The sequence below is a fragment of the Equus przewalskii genome, chromosome 20 (assembly GCF_037783145.1).
Source record: "Equus przewalskii isolate Varuska chromosome 20, EquPr2, whole genome shotgun sequence".
NCBI classification, from domain to species: Eukaryota; Metazoa; Chordata; class Mammalia; order Perissodactyla; family Equidae; genus Equus; species Equus przewalskii.
Genome location: NC_091850.1, coordinates 31,675,815 through 31,695,246, shown reverse-complemented (window position 1 = coordinate 31,695,246; position 19,432 = coordinate 31,675,815). Strand labels below are relative to the sequence as shown.

The 19,432-nt window shown below is 51.3% G+C and overlaps 2 protein-coding genes across 2 annotated transcripts; both read left to right on the top strand.

Annotated features, from left to right (window-relative positions):
- The first annotated feature begins 357 nt into the window (after nt 1–357).
- On the top strand, nt 358–4,244 carry LOC139077849 (spermatogenesis-associated protein 31E1-like). The gene is made up of 4 exons (XM_070587081.1): nt 358–684; nt 1,449–1,509; nt 1,975–2,035; nt 2,308–4,244. Exons 1-4 carry the CDS (start codon nt 499–501, stop codon nt 3,725–3,727), a joined length of 1,728 nt encoding a protein of 575 aa, XP_070443182.1. The 5' UTR covers nt 358–498; the 3' UTR covers nt 3,728–4,244.
- A 5,830-nt stretch (nt 4,245–10,074) lies between these two features.
- On the top strand, nt 10,075–15,425 carry LOC139077846 (spermatogenesis-associated protein 31E1-like). Its single transcript, XM_070587072.1, has 4 exons — nt 10,075–10,369; nt 11,135–11,195; nt 11,650–11,710; nt 11,982–15,425. Exons 1-4 carry the CDS (start codon nt 10,184–10,186, stop codon nt 13,399–13,401), a joined length of 1,728 nt encoding a protein of 575 aa, XP_070443173.1. The 5' UTR covers nt 10,075–10,183; the 3' UTR covers nt 13,402–15,425.
- The last annotated feature ends 4,007 nt before the right edge of the window (nt 15,426–19,432 follow it).

The window sequence follows — 19,432 nt, the reverse complement described above, 5'->3', positions numbered from 1 at the left end:
TGTGGGGCCTAGAGTCGAGAACACTGAATTGTCTAATTGAGATCAGCTAAGAGAGCAGCGCTTCAGTGTCCTCACACGCACAGAGTCCATAAGTGAGGGGAAAACAACAGTCAGAGTTGAGGACAGAGGAGAATGAGGGTGTGCATCCCTGGGAACTAGATCAAATTCCTGGGAGAACTTCAGACTTTCAAAGGCCATGAGATAGGTGGGTTCAAACCAAGAATCCAGGAGACACAAGGAACCAGGTGACATCCAGTTTCCAGGTGGAAGAAATAGAAAACTAGCTAAGGTCTGGAAGGCCCGGGAGGGTGGAAGGAGGCAGTTGGAGGCCAGTTGGTGGGGGAGGGGCTGTGGTCCAGCCTGCTCCCCTGCTGTCCCCTCCCCAGCATCAGGAGCCGTTTGTGACAAGACCACAGTTATGTCATGGGGGGCCTGGGGTAATAATCTCCAAGCCACTCCCAGAGCTCAGTTGCCTGAGGGCAGCACTGCGTTTCAGACATGGAGAATCCTCTCGTGTTTCTGAAAAGCTTTATTGCTACCTGGTTGAGCTCCAGTTCCGCTTCCTGGGTGATTGGGACCATCCTCCCCACCCTGTGTGGACTGGGGCTCTTCCTCCTGTTCCTTCCCTCCCTCCAGAGGAATCCATCCTTACGACCACCTTGCAAACGGAGACACATCAGGAAGGTAAGAAATCCTGAACCGAGACCCACCAGAAGATGAGTCTCTCTTCTTTTTTACTATGATTCCCACTTCTTTGAATCAACTAGAGGGACTCCAGGGATGGGAAAGAATAGAACATCATCCTTCTAGGGACAAGCCAGGCCGGGCGGGCAGGGGTGAGAGTGGGCACAAGGATTTCCATCCGAAGATCACGGAGCAGGAGTCCTGGTGTTGTAGAAGGCTCCAGGGAAAATCCCCAGTCCACTGACCAGCATAGCCTGAATGCTGAGTGGGATCTGTGGGAGGATAGGCCCTGAACACTGGTTCCCCAGCCGCTTTCCCGGGGCAGGTATCTTGACCAGGTCTTTCCTCTATCGTGGCTGATCTGAGGGCAGAGCTGAGCCCCCAAAAGCCTCCAAGCAGGGTCTGGAGTGGAGCTCGGGCCTCGGGAAGCAGAGTCCTCCCTGAGCAAGCTTAGAAGCTTCTGTAGGTCTGAGCATGTGCGTGTTTCTTGAGCAGACGACAGTGATGAAAGAAATCCATGGTAGGTCTCACATAGAAAATTCTTCCTTATGTTCTTCAAAGAAGGAAGACACCAAATATCCATTTCATGTTCTATCATCCACTTTAAAAATGTTTAAAAGGAAAGAAACACCCCAGAGCCCCAGGAATTCAGTGTAGACAGTCATCTTGCTCATGAACGCTGCGTGTCTGCAGCTGGTCCAGAGAGAGGAGAGGGAGCCTTGAGTCTCAGACCCCAGAGTTTCTTGCTTTTTCTCTCCTCTCAGCATCAAGTGGAGCCAAGAGGGAGGAGCAGCAGGAGCAGGAAGAAAAGGGGAGCTTTGAAAGGTAAGCCTCTGTCATTCAGCCCTGTGCCCCAGAGCTGGCCTCCATCACCTGTCCCTGAGCACCCAGCTCCGTGGGCTCGAGGATGCCAGGGACACAGCCTGTCCCTCAGGAAACAGAGCCCTCAGGGAGGCTCCCAGAAGGCTCCCAGTAAGGAGATGAAAACCCAGATACTTGCCAGAGTCTGTCCTGGGAACCAAGGCCCAGGCCAACAGGCGTCTGGAAATGGCTGTTGCCCAGCAGGGGCATGTGGGCTGTGGTGGAGGTGGAAGCACTTGGTCAATGACAAATCTCAACCCATCAGCAGCCTTTCCAGCCCCATCAGGGATCCCGTGGCCTTGGACACAGGTGCCTGGGCTCCCGAGTCTGACCTCAAACGGTCTCCCCTAAAGGCACATTGCATGCAGCCTCCTGTAAGAGCCCTCGGCCCCCCCCTTCATCGCTGTGACCCAGTGTCCTGATTTCTAGCTTACAGAGCTGGCTGGAAGGGCCTGGCAGAAGTGCAAGGCCCGATGTCGCATCCTCAAAGGTAAGAAATCTTCCTCTTCTCTCCTGGACTTCTTCCTCCCAGAGTCTCTGATGTGGCCACAGGGCTACAGGCAGCTTGGGGCTGAGCTGGGAGGGGAGCCTTGGGGCAGGGGGTACAAAAGGCCTGGGGTGAGGGACAGCAGGAGAATTCGGTGAAGTGGAAGATGGGCCAGGGAGGGCCATGGGTCTCAAGGGGCCACCCCAGCCTGGACTGCCCTGCTGTCCCGGGCCCCTCTGCTCCTGGCTGCAGCTTGTGCCTCCTGTCTCCCGCAGCTCCCCGGAGAGGCTGTCTTCCAAGGGATGCTTCCATTGCTCATCATGTCAAGACTCCCCTGGGGAGGTGTGCATGACAGCATCTGCCAGAGCCCAGCAGCCATGCGGGAAACCTGTGGAAGGTGCTCCTCTTGCCATGACCCCAGCACTTTTCCTGGCTCCTCTGACCCAGCCTGCTCTAACTCTGGCCTCCACCCTGCCAGCAGAACCTCTATCTGACTTGACCAGAATCCCACTGGGCACCATTGCCATGAGCACAGCTCCAGGTCACTCCTGTTTCCCACCTACCAACTCAGGCCTCAGCTACGCAAGGTGTCGCCTTGAGTTCCTCTCCCGGTGGAACGTGATCAAGGTCTTGTTCTTCCCCGTGCCATCACACTTCGAGTCCCAGCAAGGGCACCTGTCCTGCCACCGACCAGTGGCCTCACTCTGGGGAGGCCCCACAAATAGGGAGGGAGAGACGGAGAGCCCCTCACTTGCCAACCCTGAGGTCCAGAAGCTGCTCGAGATAGAAATCACGGAAAGAATACAAAGGGAGGTCTGGGAAAAAGAACAAGATGATCCAGGCACCACTCAGATGCTCGAAGCACACGGTATCATGTCTGGGCTGAATTTCCGCTGGGGCCTACCCGTCCTGTCCTTGGGGCCTGCAGATCTGAAAGCATGTGAGGCTCAACCCTTGGCCCTTCCAGGGTCGCTTTTTCCCCCCTCAGCCACCTGTGATTCTGACTCCCACTTGAAAGCCGACTTTGATGAGGTCCTGGGAAATCCTCTTGAGCCCGTTCCAGGAGAGAAACATAAGACTTTGACAACAAAAGCATCAGTTCCCAGCCTGGCCCGTCCCCTCCCTGCTCCCTCACCTGTGTGTGAGGAAGATCAGAAGGCCCTGGGAGGGACCCTTCCTGGAGAAGGCAGTGGGCCCTCGGAAGCCTCTCTCTTGGGACAGGAGGGCCGGCCGCCTTCTCCAATCTTCGCATTCAGCCTCTCGGACAGAAATGGGCAGAGTGGGACTGTCGTGGGGGCCGAGCAAGGCCGACTACACCTGAATCCGGGGTCAGGAGTGGCCAGGAATGAGCCTCGGGAGGAGAGTGGGGGTGGGGTGTCACCAGAGCCCTGCCGTGGGGTGGCAACACTGGAGGGGGAGTCAGGGTCCCAGTCTGGGAGCCAGGTCGGGGGAATAGGAGACACCCTCGGGACCAAACCCCTCCAGGCCCTGCCTGAAAAGGAAGAGGTTCTTCACGACAGCCCTTTCAGAAAAATGTTGAGACGCCTCCTGCCCTGCCTGAGGCCCAACAAGGAGGAAGCACCAGAGGATCCCCTTGCAAAGGCAAGCCCGCGTCAGCCCCCGCCCAGAGCCAGGCACGGGTCACACATAGCTCGGCGTCGGATGGCGGGGCTGTTCAGGCGCCATCGACAGTGACATCCTTCCTCTGCGTCCCGGGAGAAAAACTAGGATTCGCCAAGGACTTCGTGCCTCCCAGACGAAGCATCGTAAAAACCATTTCAGGCCTGGGAAGCTGGACATACCTGTTACCACACAGTTCCCTCCTCCCCAGACCAGAGAAGAACAATGACAGAGGACAGTCCCCAACCTACCTCCAGGGACCACAGGTGTACTAGTAAGAGGAGTGGATCAGAGACAGCCATGGGAACTGGACCTTGCCATCCAGGCAGCCGCGGTCCCCAGCCAAACCCTGCCAGCCTTGGCTGAGGGTGGCAGCTGCCTCAGCCAATCCATTACCCGCCATGCTGTCTTCAGATATGCGTCTCCTGGGATGAGTAGACTGTGCCTGACACACCTGTCCTCATAGGAACGCTTATCTCCCCAAATGGGGAAGTGGAGGCACAGAAAACCTGGTTTTTCTCCTTACCCCACCCTCTGTGCTAATGGCATCCTCCTACCCCAATTTTCCTCAAATACATGGTTTTTCTCCTGAGAGCTGGTGGCCTCTGTCTGTGCCCTGCTAGGGGTAGAAACGGGGTGAGGCTCCGCCCTTCCTGAGTGTCTGCTTTGGCTTCCAGAAGGGGCAGGGCCATGGGGGGAGGCTGACCGCAACATGGTTCACCCGCCCTCACCCTCACTCCCTCATTGCTCCTGAAGTCCCCATCATGCCATCCTTACAAAAACAAATGGAAGCTTTAGGATATTTCCAGATGAGCAAAACCTCTAAGAGCCCAGCCCAGGATGGGCCCCGCCTGTCCTCTCCTGCGTTCTCTGGCCCTTGAACTTGTGCGGCTGTAGGGAGGGGGTTTGCAGAGGCTCCAGGAAGTGTAGAGACAGGTTGACAGGTCACAGAGTGGGGAGGGGAGTGTGGGGCAGGGCTGGCCCTGAGTCTGGAGGGCGAGGAAGCTGGCCCTGCACCCCGAGTTCTTGGTGGGAGTAGATGACGCTGCCCCGGGGAGCTTCTTCTCTCCCTGCTGAAGCTGCCATGGAGATGAGCCTGCACATCCCTCTTGGCCCAGCGTCACCGTCCCTCTTTCCTTGTCACAGTCTGGAGCAGCAGTGACGATGACGACTGTGCTCCAGGCTCTGAGGGTGGGCGGGTGGGGAGCAAAGATGCTGCTCTGGGCCTGTCCCCTCTGCCCAGAGGAGCTCAGGGCCCTGCTCTCCTGCACCTGCCTTCTCCTCCTGGGGAACGGAGCCGGGGGTGAGTGTGTGGGGTCACCATCTGATGGTGGGACACTGTGGGCCTAGGGTGGGATGTGGGGGAAGGAGGCAACTACCACCAGAGTGTAACCATTTACCTGTTGAAGGACATTTTTTGATTTTGATAATTTTACCCTTTATGAATAAAGCTGCTATGAACTTCTTGTGAAGGTTTTTGTGTGAACCTAAACTTTTCTGCACAGTAAATATCAATGGGAATGAGTAACGAAGGTTTGAAAATGGGCCCGCCTCCAGGATCTTAGAAGGAAATGCAACATGCATTAGAGGTTGAAAGGGTGAAACAGGGCAGAGAGAGTAAACCTAACACCATATCTTGGATTTGAGCCATTTCCTGAGGAAAAGTCCATTGCCTAATGCACGGCACAGATGCCGAGGACGTGGGAGGGACAGGTGTCACCACATTTAATAAAACACTGTCAAAATGTATTTGGACAGGAGACCCCTGACCTTTAACCTCTCAGAAGCTTTTTACTATTCGTCTCCAGAGAACATTAGTTAGACAGAGATCCACACCTATGGAGCAGGTCCCCTGAATGAAGTGCATGGGCTGTTGGCCACTTGAATTAAGAAGAAACTGATGGTTGCTGTGGACCCAAATTATTTGTCAATGAACAGACAACTTCAGTTTCTCATTTGAATATTGGCAGAGAAACACTAGCTTAAATGATAACGGAATCCCCTGAACCCGAACAGAGCAAGAAAATATCAATGTATTCCTCGCCTTCCTATCACTTCTCCAGGTCCTACTGAAATAAGGAATATTCAATAGAACAGAAAAGGGAAACTTTCTGAAACTCGTCTTAATATCGGAGCAGCAAGTGCTTCCTGTACTTCTGTCTTCTGTTATGACAGAGATAGAAATCATCATGTCAGGGAAATTGTCAGGGAAATAATCCAATTTCCCTAAATTTGGGGTGGGCGGTCTTTATTTAATACCAGGGGTTCCTCTCAACTATTCACACTCTTTCAGTTGGATTAGGTTTTCTGGGAGAGTTTTCTGATTGATTTACATTTTAAAACACATTCGCTCCTCATCCTTTCTCTAAGCTGGGAGGCAGGCCAATTCAGGGAACACGCGTGAGGCCTGAGTCATGTCAGTCCCCGCTCTGAGCAGCTGGCTGTGAGGAGGCCCTGACAGACCCAGAACTCTTGTGCGGGAGAGCCTGAAAGGGGGACTCACTGATCACAGTCATGGGTCCTAGCCCAGGGTCCCCATTTGGAGGAACGGCTCCCCCTCTGGTCTGCAGATCCCAGGAGGCAGCTGCTGCTTTGGGTGCAGCTCCACCTGTGGGATGAGCTCACCAGGCAGTCACAGAGTGGACGCTTCCTCTGAGTAGCTGCCGGCCACCGGAGTGGTGTTCCTTTCATTTCTGCTTTCCTTAGCAGTAACGTGAGGTCCCAGGCTGTATCACAGAGACATTCCAACAGCTGGCCTCCCTGGGAATGCCTGATTGAGGCCCCATTTCGTTACTCTCTTCCCTGGAAGAGACTGACTTCTGTAGTCACCCAAAGAGTCTTCAGGCAATCTATAGTGGGGTGTCTTTAAAAGGAGTCTTAAGGTCTTCACAAGAAATGGACAAGGAGGTCTAGAACAAGTACCGAACAGGGTTAGGTTTTGAAGTTGGTGAAATATAAGAAAGCCAAATTAGGATTGTCAAGAATATGGTGCGAGGGGAAAATAAGTCATCTAAAATACTGAATTGCACCAACTGCTTCTTCAAAGCTACGGTGATCATTGGATTTTCTCACTCATTCAGTTAATGTGATCCGTTATAATGATTAAATTTTTTGAATGTGAAAACAACCTTGCCTTCAGGAACTCAACTCTCTTTAAAGGTTTTTGTGTCCATTTGCATTTCCCCAAGAATTTTCATTTCTTTATCTGTAGCGCTGGTGGATTTCTCTCGTCCTGTTTCATTCTCTCCACCTTGCTGGAGTTTACCAGGCATTGCAATGCAGACATCAGCATTGCGCTTCCTAGCAGAGAAGGCTGGGACCAAAGAAACAGGCAAACTGGGAGACCAAGGTGGAGGACATGGCATAGCTCTCAACGAGACCAGGAACCTCACATTTCATGAAAAGCCACAGTCTCTTTCATGAACAGAGATGCACAACTCAGAAACGAATCATAAGCAGAATGTAGCACAGTGAAGATGAGAAGATTTGTGACACTAAAGTGAACACATACATTGTGTTCGGATCCAATGACAACCTCTATCATTTGCAGTTCATAAATGAGGAAAAATAGTAGGATATTTCTTCAAAATGGTACTTTATTATAAGGATGAAGGCTAAAAAATTCTATTTGGTGGCCTATTAATAAATACATGATGATTCTTTTCATCTTCCCTTATTTCTTCCTTAGTCCTATGTTGCTACGGTAGGCATGTTTGAGTGCCCAATGTCTACTTATTGGCTTATTGGAAGGCCATCCTTATCATAGAAGGACAATCAGGTCAAAATTGTGTTGAGCTGTGTGGGGTCAAGAACACAGACCTGAGAGTCAACGGACTGTGTGATAGGCCTACTTCTGCCACAAACTAGACGTATGACCTTGGGCAAGTAAGTCACATGGCTCAAACCCTCCCTAGGCCTTGTGTGGAAGTGGTGTTCCTGTGCCCACAGAATCTCAACATTCCTCCAAGATGCTTGAACCTGTCCAAAATACTTGCTGCTCTCCAAAAATCTGCTATCCAGGAGGCAAGTCAGACACATCCATAGATGGATGTGCTATCAAGCAAATGCTAAAAGTGGTTTAACAGAAGTGGAATGAAGTATGTGGAGATACGGACTTTGCAAGGTTCTCTGAAATGCTCTTAAAGGAGGCATTCATGGAATTGGACTTTGAATCACAGTCAAGATGTTACAGAATTGTGGAGAAGGTGCAGAGTGAAGGAAAACCTTGATCAGAGCAGGAAAGTCGGGTTGAAAGGCTTAGCATCTTCTGAAGCGATGAGTCCACAGACTGTATTGGTGAGGAGTGACCCACTGGGAATGTGCTGGTAAGAATGCCTGGACAGAATGCCGAGCTATGGGTTGAGCCATTCCTCACAGTAATTCCATGTTCAGAGATACCTGCAACGCTCTTACTTGTATCAGATCCTAGAGATATATATTATTTCTGCCACACACGAACTATTAAACCATTCAGTGGTCTATATTTTAAGTGGAACCATGCCTGACATGTCATAATTGCTATATAAGTGTTTTTACATCGAAAGTAAATATAATAACTTCCCAGAAAGCCCGCCGCTTTGCTTGATATGCTCTACGTGTTTCTTAATTTGTCCCTACACTATTTCATGACAGGAGGCAACAAAGTAGTAGACTGGAATTTCCGTCCCAGCTCCAGAAAAAGGTCTTTGTTGGACTTAAGAGAATAAAGTTGTTTTAACTGTTGAGAAAGACATTAAAGATCATTTTGGTGGCTGCTAAGAGCGTTCCTCTGAAGCAAGTTCTTCTGTGATCACACATATTCATAAATCAGGAACATATTTATCAGATTAAGCTAGTAAGAACAACTTACACAATACTTCTTTTGGTATAAGTAAGATTACCTTATTATCAAGTAAAAGAGTATCTCCCCATAGGTGTGTGTAAGTATAGTTGTGCAATAACGATAAAATCGTATATCTAAGCACTACCTGTCCAACAGGTCAGAAAAATTGACATGTTGATCAAAAAGTATAATCCCTAAGTGAATCCCCGGTTCTTACTGAAAAGAGATGTCTGTTGATGTCACCAGGGAATTCCTCTAGGACTTAAAGGGCCCTCTTTCTACAGGTTCAGGCAAGACTTGAGGCTCCAGGGGCCTGGAGGGGGCAGGAGGGGGAAGGCAAGGCCAACTCTGAGAAAGAGAAACGTGGAGGGCAAACCAGGGACACCAGAAAGGGTTACTTGAGACTGGACTCCAACCCGGGCCATGGACCCAGCCCCAATGTCCGCTTGAAAGAGCAGCACTTGAGCTCACTTGAGCCATGCCCGGCTTTGGGGTGGGCCACACAGCCGTCTAAACTCTGGAAACCGAAGACTGTCTATTTTAGGCAGAATAAGAAGAAATAGGGTCAAGACAACATAAGAGAGTAAAGAAAATGGGAATATGCTTAATTCTCTCCTTTCAAAATACTGAATTGGTCTGTGCAAATGTGTCCATGCCTGTGTACGTGTGGGCGTGTGTGTGTGTCCAGCGTGTCCCATAAGTCTTGGTGAAGGCTTTCTCACTTCAGAAGTAGAAATGCTACTAACATAAAACCCATTATTGGGAGGTTTAATTCCTTAAATTTTTATTATGCTCATGTTAAATAATATATGATTTGTTTCAATTTTTGGGTGAGTCGTTCTGAGTGAAGATGGCAAACGTTGATGTAAATAATAACAACGTTCATGTTCAAAACCAAGTAAGTATAAAATAAAGTGGGACTTCCAGATTGACGAAACCAAAAGATTGTTATGTGGACAAACGGAGTTGAGATTTGCACAACATCGATGAAGCTGGCCAGCGTTATGCTCAACGAAACAAGCCAGACAGAGAAAGACAGACACTGCCTGGGGTCACTCACACGTGAACTCGAAAAACAACAAAAGAAAGGTCAATTCACAGAAACAGAGAGAAGAAAAGTGGTGGCCAGTGGCTGTGGAGTGGGAGGAAGAGGGAGAGGCAGGTGAAAGGGGACAAACTTTCAGCTCCGAGATCAAGAAGCTCTGAGGTCTCATGTGTGATGTGGGGCCTAGAGTCGAGAACACTGAATTGTCTAATTGAGATCAGCTAAGAGAGCAGCACTTCAGTGTCCTCACACGCACACAGAGTCCATAAGTGAGGGGAAAACAACAGTCAGAGTTGAGGACAGAGGAGAATGAGGGTGTGCATCCCTGGGAACTAGATCAAATTCCTGGGAGAACTTCAGACTTTCACGAGATAGGTGGGTTCCAACCAAGAATCCAGGAGACGCAAGGAAGCGGGTGACATCTGGCTTCCAGGTGGAAGGAATAGAAAACTAGCTAAGGTCTAGAAGGCCCGGGAGGGTGGAGGGAGGCAGTTGTAGGCCAGTTGGTGGCGGAGGGGCTGTGGTCCAATCGGCTGCCCTCCTCTCGCCTCCCTCCTCAGGAGCCCCTGTGACACGGCCACAGTTCCATGATGAGGGCGTGGGGTTCTAATCTCCAAGTCACTCCCAGTGCTCAGTTGCCTGAGAGCAGAACTCTATTTGAGATATGGAAACTCCTATCTTAGATCTAAAAAGCATTGTTGCTACCTGGTTGAGCTCCAGTTCCGCTTCCTGGGTGATTGGGACCATCCTCCGCATCCTGTATGGACTGGGGCTCTTCCTCCTGTTCTTTCCCTGCCCCAAAAGGAATCTGCCCTCACAACTAACTTACAAAAGGAGAAACGTCAGGAAGGTAAGAAATCCTGGACCGAGACCCACCAGAAGATGAGTCTCTCTTCTTTTTTACTGTGATTTCCACTTCTCTGAATCAACTAGAGGGACTCCAGGGATGGGAAAGAATAGAACATCATCCTTCCAGGGACAAGCCAGGTTGGGTGGGCGGGGGTGAGAGTGGGCATGAGGATTTCGATCCGAAGATCTCCGAGCAGGAGTCCCGGTGTGGTAGAGGGCTCCAGGGAAAGTGCCCAGGCCAGTGACCAGCAGCCATGGACAGGATGCTGAGTGGGATCTGTGGGAAGACAGGCCCTGAGCACTGGTTCCCCGGCCACCTTCCTGGGGCAGGGGTCTCAGGCGGGCCTTTTCTCTGTCGTGGTTGATCTGAGGGCAGAGCTGAGCCCCCCAAGAGCTTCTGGGCAGGACCTGGAGTGGGGCTGTAGCCTCAGGAAGCAAAGTCCTCCCTGAGGAAGCTCACAAGATTCTGTACATCTGAGAATGTGCGCGTTTCTTGAGCAGAGGAACAGTGACAGAAGATGCATGCTCGTCCCACATGGGGACCTTCTTATGATCCTCCAAGAAGGAAGACAGCAAATGTCCGTTTTGTGTTCAATTATCCCCTTCAAAAGGAAGCAAAAGGGAAGAAACGCCCCAGAGCCCCAGGAGTTCAGCGTGGACAGTCATCTTGCTCACAAACGCTGTGCGTCTGCAGCTGGTCCAGAGAGAGGAGAGGGAGCCTTGGGGCTCAGCCCCCACAGTTTCTTGTCTTTTTCTCTCATTTCAGCGTCAAGTGGAGCCGAGAGGGAGGAGCAGCAGGAGCAGGAAGAAAAGGGGAGCTCTGAAAGGTAAGCTCCTGCCGTTCAGCCCTGTGCCCCAGAGCTGGCCTCCACCTCCTGTCCCTGAGCACCCAGGTCCGTGGGCTCGAGGATGCCAGGGACACAGCCTGTCCCTCAGGAAACAGAGCCCTCAGGGAGGCTCCCGGGAAGGAGATGAAAACCTGAGCACTTGCCAGATTCTGTACTGGGAACTAAGGCCCTGGCCAGCAGGCGTCTGGAACAGGGTGTTGCCCAGCAGGGGCATGTGGGCTGTGGTGGAGGTTGAAGTGCTTGGTCAATGACAAACCTCAACCCACCAGCAGCCTTGCCATCCCCGTCAGGGATCCCGTGGCCTTGGGCACTGGTGCCTGAGCTCCAGAGTCTGACCTCAAACAGTCTCCCCTAAAGGCACACTGCACGCAGCCTCCTGCAAGAGCCCTGGGCCCCCGCCTTCATCGCTCTGACCCAGTGCCCTAATCTCTAGCTTACAGAGCTGGCCCGAAGGACCTGGCAGAAGTGGGGGGCCCGATGTCCCTTTCGCAAAGGTAAGGCATCTTGCCCTTCTCTCCTGGGCTTCTTCCTCGCAGTCTCTGATGTGGCCACAGGGCTACAGGCAGCTTGGGGCTGAGCTGGGAGGGGAGCCACGGGGCAGGGGGTGGCAAGAGGCCTGGGGTGAGGGACAGCAGGAGAATTCGGTGAAGTGAAGGGAGGGCCAGGGAGGGCCATGGGTCTCCAAGGGCCACCCCCACCTGGCCTGCCCTGCTGTCCCAGGGCCCTCTGCTCCTGGCTACAGCTCCTGCATCTTGTTTCCCGCAGCTCCCCGGGGAGGCTGTCTTGTAAGGGATGCTTCCATCGCTTGTCATCTCAAGACTCCCCTGGGGAGGCGTGCAAGGCAGCGTCTGCTAGAGTGCGCCAGCCATGCGGGAAGCCCGTGCAAGGTGCTCCTCTCACCACGACTCCAGCACTTTCCCTGGCTCTTCTGACCCAGCGCACTCTCCCTTTGGCCTCCACTCTGGCAGCAGAACCTCCATCGGCCTTGACCAGAACTCCCCTAGGCCCTGTTGCCACGAGCTCAGCTCCAGCTCACTCCTGTTGGCCGTTTCCCAACTCAGGCCACGGCCGCATGAGCTGCCGCCTTGAGTTCCTCTCCTGGTGGAACATGATCAAGGTCTGGTTCTTCCCCGTGTCATCACACTTCGAGTCTCAGCAAGGGCACCTGTCCTGCCACCGACCAGTGGCCTCATTCTGGGGAGGCCCCACAAACAGGGAGAGAGAGACGGAGAGCCCCTCACTTGCCAACCCTGAGGTCCAGAAGCTGCTCGAGACGGAAATCACGGACAGAATACAAAGGGAGGTCTGGGAAAAAGAACAAGATGATCCGGGCACTCCTCAGATGCTCGAAGCACACGGTATCATGTCTGGGCTGAATTTCCGCTGGGGCCTACCCGTCCTGTCCTTGGGGCCTGCAGATCTGAAAGCATGTGAGGCTCAACCCTCGGCCCTTCCACAGTCCCCTTTGCCCCCCGCAGCCACCTGTGATTCTGGGGCCCCCTCGAAAGCTGACTTTGCACCCTTCATAGGAAAACCTCTTGAGCCTCCTCCGGGTGACAAAGTCTTAACTTTGACAACAAAAGCATCATTTCCCAGCCTGGCCCGTCCCCTCCCTGCTCCCTCACCTGTGTGTGAGGAAGATCAGAAGGCCCTGGGAGGGACCCTTCCTGGAGAAGGCAGTGGGCCCTCGGAAGCCTCTCTCTTGGGACAGGAGGGCCGGCCGCCTTCTCCAACCTTCCCATTCAGCCTCTCAGAGAGGAAAGGGCAGAGTGGGACCTTCGTGGGGGCCGAGCAAGGCCGTGGAGAGCTGAGTTCAGGGTGCCCAGTGGCCAGGAATGAGCCTCCGGAGGAGAGTCGGGGTGGGGCCTCACCAGAGCCCTGCCGTGGGTTGGCAACACTGGAGGGGGAGTCAGGGTCCCAGTCTGGGAGCCAGGTCGGGGGAATAGGAGACACCCTCGGGACCAAACCCCTCCAGGCCCTGCCTGAAAAGGAAGAGGTTCTTCACGACAGCCCTTTCAGAAAAATGTTGAGACGCCTCCTGCCCTGCCTGAGGCCCAACAAGGAGGAAGCACCAGAGGATCCCCTTGCAAAGGCAAGCCCGCGTCAGCCCCCGCCCAGAGCCAGGCACGGGTCACACATAGCTCGGCGTCGGATGGCGGGGCTGTTCAGGCGCCATCGACAGTGACATCCTTCGTCTGCGTCCCCGGAGAGAAACTGAGGCTTGCCGAGAACTTCTGGCCTCGCAGTCGAAGCATCATAAAGACCATTTCAGGCCTCGGAAGCTGGACATACCTGTTACCACGACGTTCCCTCCTCCCCAGACCAGAGAAGAACAATGACAGAGGACAGTCCCCAACCTACCTCCAGGGACCACAACTGTCCGACTACGAGGGAATGGATCGGAACAGGCGTGGCAACTGGACCTTGCCATCCAGGCAGCCGTGGTCCCCAGCCAAACCCTGCCAGCCTGGGCTGAGGGTGGCAGCTGCCTCAGCCAATCCGTTCCCCGCCGTGCTGTCCTCAGATATGTGTCTCCTGGGATGAGTAGACTGTGCCTGACACACCTTTCCTCGTAGGAACGCTTATCTCCCCAAACGGGGAAGTAGAGGAACAGAAAACCTGGTTTTTCTACTTATCCCACCCTCTGTGCTAATGGTGTCTTCCCACCCCAATTTCCCCCCCAATACACTTTTTTTCTCCTTAGAGGTCATGACTTCTGTGTGTGCCCTGCTACTGGTCAAAATGGGGTCAGGCTCCGCCCTTCCTGAGTGTCTGCTTTGGCCTCCAGAAGGGACAGGGCCACGGCGGGAGGCTGACTGCAGCGTGGCTCACCTGCCCTCACCCCGACTCCCCCACTGCACCTGAAGTCCCCATCACACCGTCCTTACAAAAACAAACGGAAGCTTTGGGCTGTTTCCAGATGAGCAAAACCTCTAAGAGCCCAGCCCAGGATGGGCCCCGCCTGTCCTCTCCTGCGTTCTCTGGCCCTTGAACTTGTGGGGCTGTGGGGAGGGGCTTTGCAGAGGCTCCAGGAAGTGTAGAGACAGGTTGACAGGTCACAGAGTGGGGAGGGGAGTGTGGGGCAGGGCTGGCCCTGAGTCCGGAGGGCGAGGAAGCTGGCCCTGCACCCCGAGTTCTTGGTGGGAGTAGATGACGCTGCCCCGGGGAGCTTCTTCTCTCCCTGCTGAAGCTGCCATGGAGATGGGCCTGTGCATCCCTCTCGGCCCAGCGTCACCGTCCCTCTTTCCTTGTCACAGTCTGGAGCAGCAGCCACAAGGATGACTGTGCTCCCGGCTCTGGGGGCAGGCGGGTGGGGAGCACGGACGCTGCTGTGGGCCTGACCCCTCTGCCCAGAGGCGCTCAGGGCCCTGCTCTCCTGCACCTGCCTTCTCCTCCTGGGGAGCAGAGCAGGGGGTGAGTGTGTGGGGTCACCATCTGACAGTGGGACACTGTGCGCCTAGGGTGGGACGCGGGGGAAGGAGACAAAGTGCCACTAGAGTTTAACCACTTACCTACTGAATGACATTTTTTGATTTTTATAATTTTACCCCTTAGAAATAAACCTGCCATGAACTTCTTTGTGAAGGTTTCTGTGTGAACTTACATTTTTCTGCCCAGTAAATATCAATGGCAATGAGTCATGAAGGTCTGAAAATGGGCCCGCCTTCAGGATCTCAGAAAGAAATGCAACATGTGTTAGAGGTTGAAAGGGTGAAACAGGGCAGAGAGAGTAAACCTAACACCGTATCTTGGATTTGAGCCATTTCCTGAGGAAAAGTCCATTACCTAACGCACGGCACAGATGCCGAGGACGTGGGAGGGACAGGTATCACCACATTTAATAAAACACCATCAGAACGTATGTGGACAGGAGACCCCTGACCTTTCACCTGTCAGAAGCTCTTTGTTCTTCGTCTCCAGAGCACATTAATTAGACAGAGATCCACACCTATGGAGCAGGTCCCCTGAAGGAACTGGATTTCCACTTGAATTAAAAAGAAACTGATGGTTGCTGTGGACTCAAATTATTTGTGAATGAACAGAGTACTTAAATTTCTCATTTGAATATGAGCACAAGATCACTAGATTAAATGATAATAGAATCACCGGAAATGGTACAGAGCCGTAAAATGAGCAATGTATTCTCGGCCTTCCTATCGCTTCTCCAGGTCCTACCGAAATAATGAATATTCAATAGAAGAGAAAAGGGAATCTTCTGACACTGTCTTAATATCTGAGCAGCAGGGGCTGCCTGTACTTCTGTCTTCTGTTATGACAGAGATAGAAATCATCATATGTGTCAGGAAATAATCCAATGTCTTATTGCTAAAATTGGGGGCTGGGGGCCTTTATTTAATATCAGGGGTTTCTCTTTACTATACAAACTGTTCCAGATGGATTAGGTTTTCTGGAAGAGCTTTCTGATTGATTTACATTTTAAAACACATTCGCTCCTCATCCTTTCTCTGAGCTGGGAGGCAGGCCAATTCAGGGAACACGCGTGAGGCCTGAGTCATGTCAGTCCCTGCTCTGAGCAACTTGCTGTGAGGAGGCCCTGACAGACCAGGAACTGTTGTGTGGGAGAGCCTGAAAGCGGGACTCACTGATCACAGTCATGGGTCCTAGCCCAGGGTCCCCATTTGGAGGAACGGCTCCCCCTCTGGTCTGCAGATCCCAGGAGGCAGCTGCTGCTTTGGGATGAGCCCACCAGGCAGTCACAGAGCAGACCCTTCCTCTGAGCCTCTGCCTGCCACCCGAGTGGTATTCCTTTCGTTTCTGCTTACCTCAGCAGTAACGTGGGGTCCCAGGCTGCATCACAGAGACATTCCAACAGCTGGCCTCCCTGGTAATGCCGTGACTTGAGGCCCCATTTCCTTAAACCCTTCCCTGGGAAATAGTGACTTCTGTGTAGTCACCAAGAGAATCTCCAGGGAATGTATTATGAGGCGTCCTTAAAAAGAGGCCTAGGGGCTTCGTAAGAAATGGACTGTAGGTCTAGAACAAGTATTGATATCGAACCTCTTCATCTCAAGTTCATGTGCCCAATGCACAGTAGGCTAGTCACTGAGACACCAGTGCTTGGAGATGGAGAAGCTTTTATTTGAATTGGCCAAAATGGAAGCACCTTGTTCTCTCAAATGCAAGTTACCAAAGGAAGACAGCAGTGAGTTTTACAGAGCTAAGTGTCTTGGGAGGGGGACTTTTGGAGAAGCAGAGGGGAAATCCATATTTCTTTCACTCCCCAGATAAGCCCTTGGACAATTAGAGTTCTGGGCGTCAATGTGGGGGAGGGACTGGTTATCTGGTGATGAGCACCTCCTTGTGACCCTTTAGTCACCCCTCAGGTTAAAGAAGAATACAGCAAATTAACCAGGTTAACTTCTTTTCATCTGTGTCCTGTGTTGGGAATAAGGTTGAAGGGTAATCATGTTCTTCCTGAATATTTTCGGTAACCCGCATGTACCCTGCTTCAGAATCACTCACCTTCAGATTCTTTGTCGTGTGAAATAGTTAAAAGTTGTTCTCATTTTCACTTAGAGCTGTAAGCATCCCAAGTGATTTAGAGGGCCAGCAATCTGAGCCTGAGTGGGATGGAGCATCAGGAAGGGCTTCCAAGAGGAGGTGATTCACTCCCGTGCCCTAGCTCTTCAGGGAGAGCGGTTCCCATTTGTGGTTTGGCAAAATGACACTTTATAGACTCACATTATAGAGTAGCTTTTGAACTGGCTAAACTAGGAATGTTATATTTATGAATGCCAAGATTTATTTCATGTATAAATAACTGTGTGGGAACGGAGGATGAGGAAACCATTTGTTCCACCTGTGGTGAAGTTAAGGAAAATTTTGTGTAGGTGACGTTTGGGCCAGACCACCTAGAGCTGATGTGCAGTGGTGGGAAGTATAGTGCTAGAGTCTAGCACCGTGCCTGGTGTGTTGTTTGTACATTTGTGCAGTTTAACTGATCTTAAGACCACATCACCCAGAGGAAATGGCACAGACAACAGTCTAAGGGCATAACAGAGCTTGGCATCTCTGGGTAAAGCACACGTTGGTATGGTGACCTAGTGGCAGTATGTGTTAGACTGTGCTGTAATAGGAAAAATGTTGGGAAGCATTGGATTAGGTTAGATTAGAAAGCAAAAGTAAAGAGATCAATTAAGTCAACCCCCCAAAGCGGAATATCCTAACCTTCAAATGCTACTGGAACTTAACCCTCTCAGTCTTCCCTGCCTTTGGAAGGGGTACCTCCTTTGTCTTAAGGAGGCAGTCGTTCCCTCTAGGAGCAGAAATTGCTTCACGCCCTACTTCTCATTTTACTGTGCCAGTAACCAAAACCTAAACACGACTTGGCCTGGGATGGAACAGGGTGGGGCAGAGCAGGGTGTGAAATGAGCCAGGAAATAACAATAAAAAATGATAATTTGTACTGCACAGCTGGGTTAAACAGATGAGATTGCTTACAGCTGGGAGTGACAAGGCCAGGGGCTCCACATGCCCAGCCCCCACCCAACCACCACCACAGTGAGGGGACCAGTAGCTCTACGCATCTGTAACTCATTGCTTATTTGCTTTTTAAAAAAGTCCTGATGATGTTTCTGAGAATGGATTTGAGGATTCATAAACAAGGATGATGGCATATAGTTTGAGTTTGGGCTGAATTTAGTGATATGGGTGCAGTTACATGCTAGCGTAGACAGAAGAGTTTGGCTTTTCTCTTTTTCTATTCTGAAAATGGCTTTCAAAATGATTTAAAACAATGCTCATTAAAACAATTTAGAAAAGTCCAGTATCTGTAAATCAGGTTTCACATCTGGTCGCAGGAAATATGTACTCTAGACCCACTGCCTGCGGAGGCAGCTACTTCCTTTTGTTCTTTAAACAACAGCTTTACTGAGGTATAATGCACACATCATACAATTTGCTTTTGTAAAGTGTGCAATTCAGTGATTTCAGTTTATTCACAAGATTGTGCAACCATCCTCTCTCTCCGAGAGGGCTGCCTGAAGGTATGAGGGGACCCAGCAGAGAGGCTGTGTGGAGATGGAGCCCTGTGTTGGGAAAAGGGTGGGCCGCTCCTGTCTCCTCCAGGGAAGAAGAGCAGAGAACTTCCCAGGCAGCCCATCAGAGTACCCAGGATTGAAGCATCATCTTGACCATTTGATGTGTTCAGAGAAACTGCAAGTCTGGAGTGGTCATGAGTCACAGAAACTGGGGGTGGTTTGGGGGAGGGACTGGCAGAAGACGAAGAGAATGAAACAATCACAACACCCCTTCCTCAAGCTGAGGGGAGGAAGATGCTTTACGTTTACATAAAGCTAGCAGTTCAGGTTATTACACCGGACAAGGCATAATTTCTAGAATTAGATTTTTCCCGTGACTGAAAGCGATCAGAGAATGTTTTTCTTAGAGTGAGTGATAAACTATGAGGTTTGCCCAGGTTTCATCCTGTGGTCAGAGCTAGCCCCACAGGGCATATGGTTCCTGTTGTTCAACACTGAAGCTACCCTAATAAATAGCTTGAGAGAGTGATAAATGCTTTGAAGGAACAATAATAGTTCAGATGAGAGACGATGAAGATGAGGAAGTAAAGTATTTGGGGCAAATTGGTTTAAAAATGGACAAGATTTAGCAGCAGATTAGATGTGGGAGGTGACAAAGAAGGAGAAGTCAAAGATGACTCTACATTTTCTAGTTTGCGGCATGAGGTGGCTGTTGGTGCCAATAACTGAATTAAGGAATGCAAAGGAGGAGTAGGTTTTGGTGGGAGGAGGAAGATAGGGGTTTTGTTTGGACTTGCTGAGTTTGAGCTGCACGTGTCATGGAAAGGTGAGAGGCCAGGAGACAGTTGGAAATATAGTCAGGCGTTCAGGTGACAATTCAGATGGCATAGATTTTGGAGTTTTCAGGACATAGATAGCAGGAGACACATAAGCCTGGATAAAATCCTATAGGGGGAAAGAGCATAGGGTAAGAAAAGGGCTTGAGATGAAACCAACATTTATTTAATCACTGGTGGAAGGTACCAAAGCAATTGTCAAGGAGGAGGTAGAGAGACCTAAAAGAGAACATGGTAACCATGCGGTTAGAGTGAGAGGACAGGTGAGGATGTCTGAGCCACATAACCACTCCTTTCGGTAGTGCAAACAAATTAAATATTGGTGATGGCTGGCTTAATAGTAATAATGTGCCACTGTTCTTCATAACGCATTTGCTAG

Coding starts and splice junctions, on each gene's coding strand:
- LOC139077846 (XM_070587072.1), top strand. CDS start 10,184: ATGGAAACTCCTATCTTAGATCTAAAAAGCATTGTTGCTACCTGGTTG. Junction 10,370..11,134: donor AAAGGAGAAACGTCAGGAAG/GTAAGAAATCCT, acceptor CTCTCATTTCAG/CGTCAAGTGGAGCCGAGAGG. Junction 11,196..11,649: donor GAAAAGGGGAGCTCTGAAAG/GTAAGCTCCTGC, acceptor CCTAATCTCTAG/CTTACAGAGCTGGCCCGAAG.
- LOC139077849 (XM_070587081.1), top strand. CDS start 499: ATGGAGAATCCTCTCGTGTTTCTGAAAAGCTTTATTGCTACCTGGTTG. Junction 1,510..1,974: donor GAAAAGGGGAGCTTTGAAAG/GTAAGCCTCTGT, acceptor CCTGATTTCTAG/CTTACAGAGCTGGCTGGAAG. Junction 2,036..2,307: donor CCGATGTCGCATCCTCAAAG/GTAAGAAATCTT, acceptor TGTCTCCCGCAG/CTCCCCGGAGAGGCTGTCTT.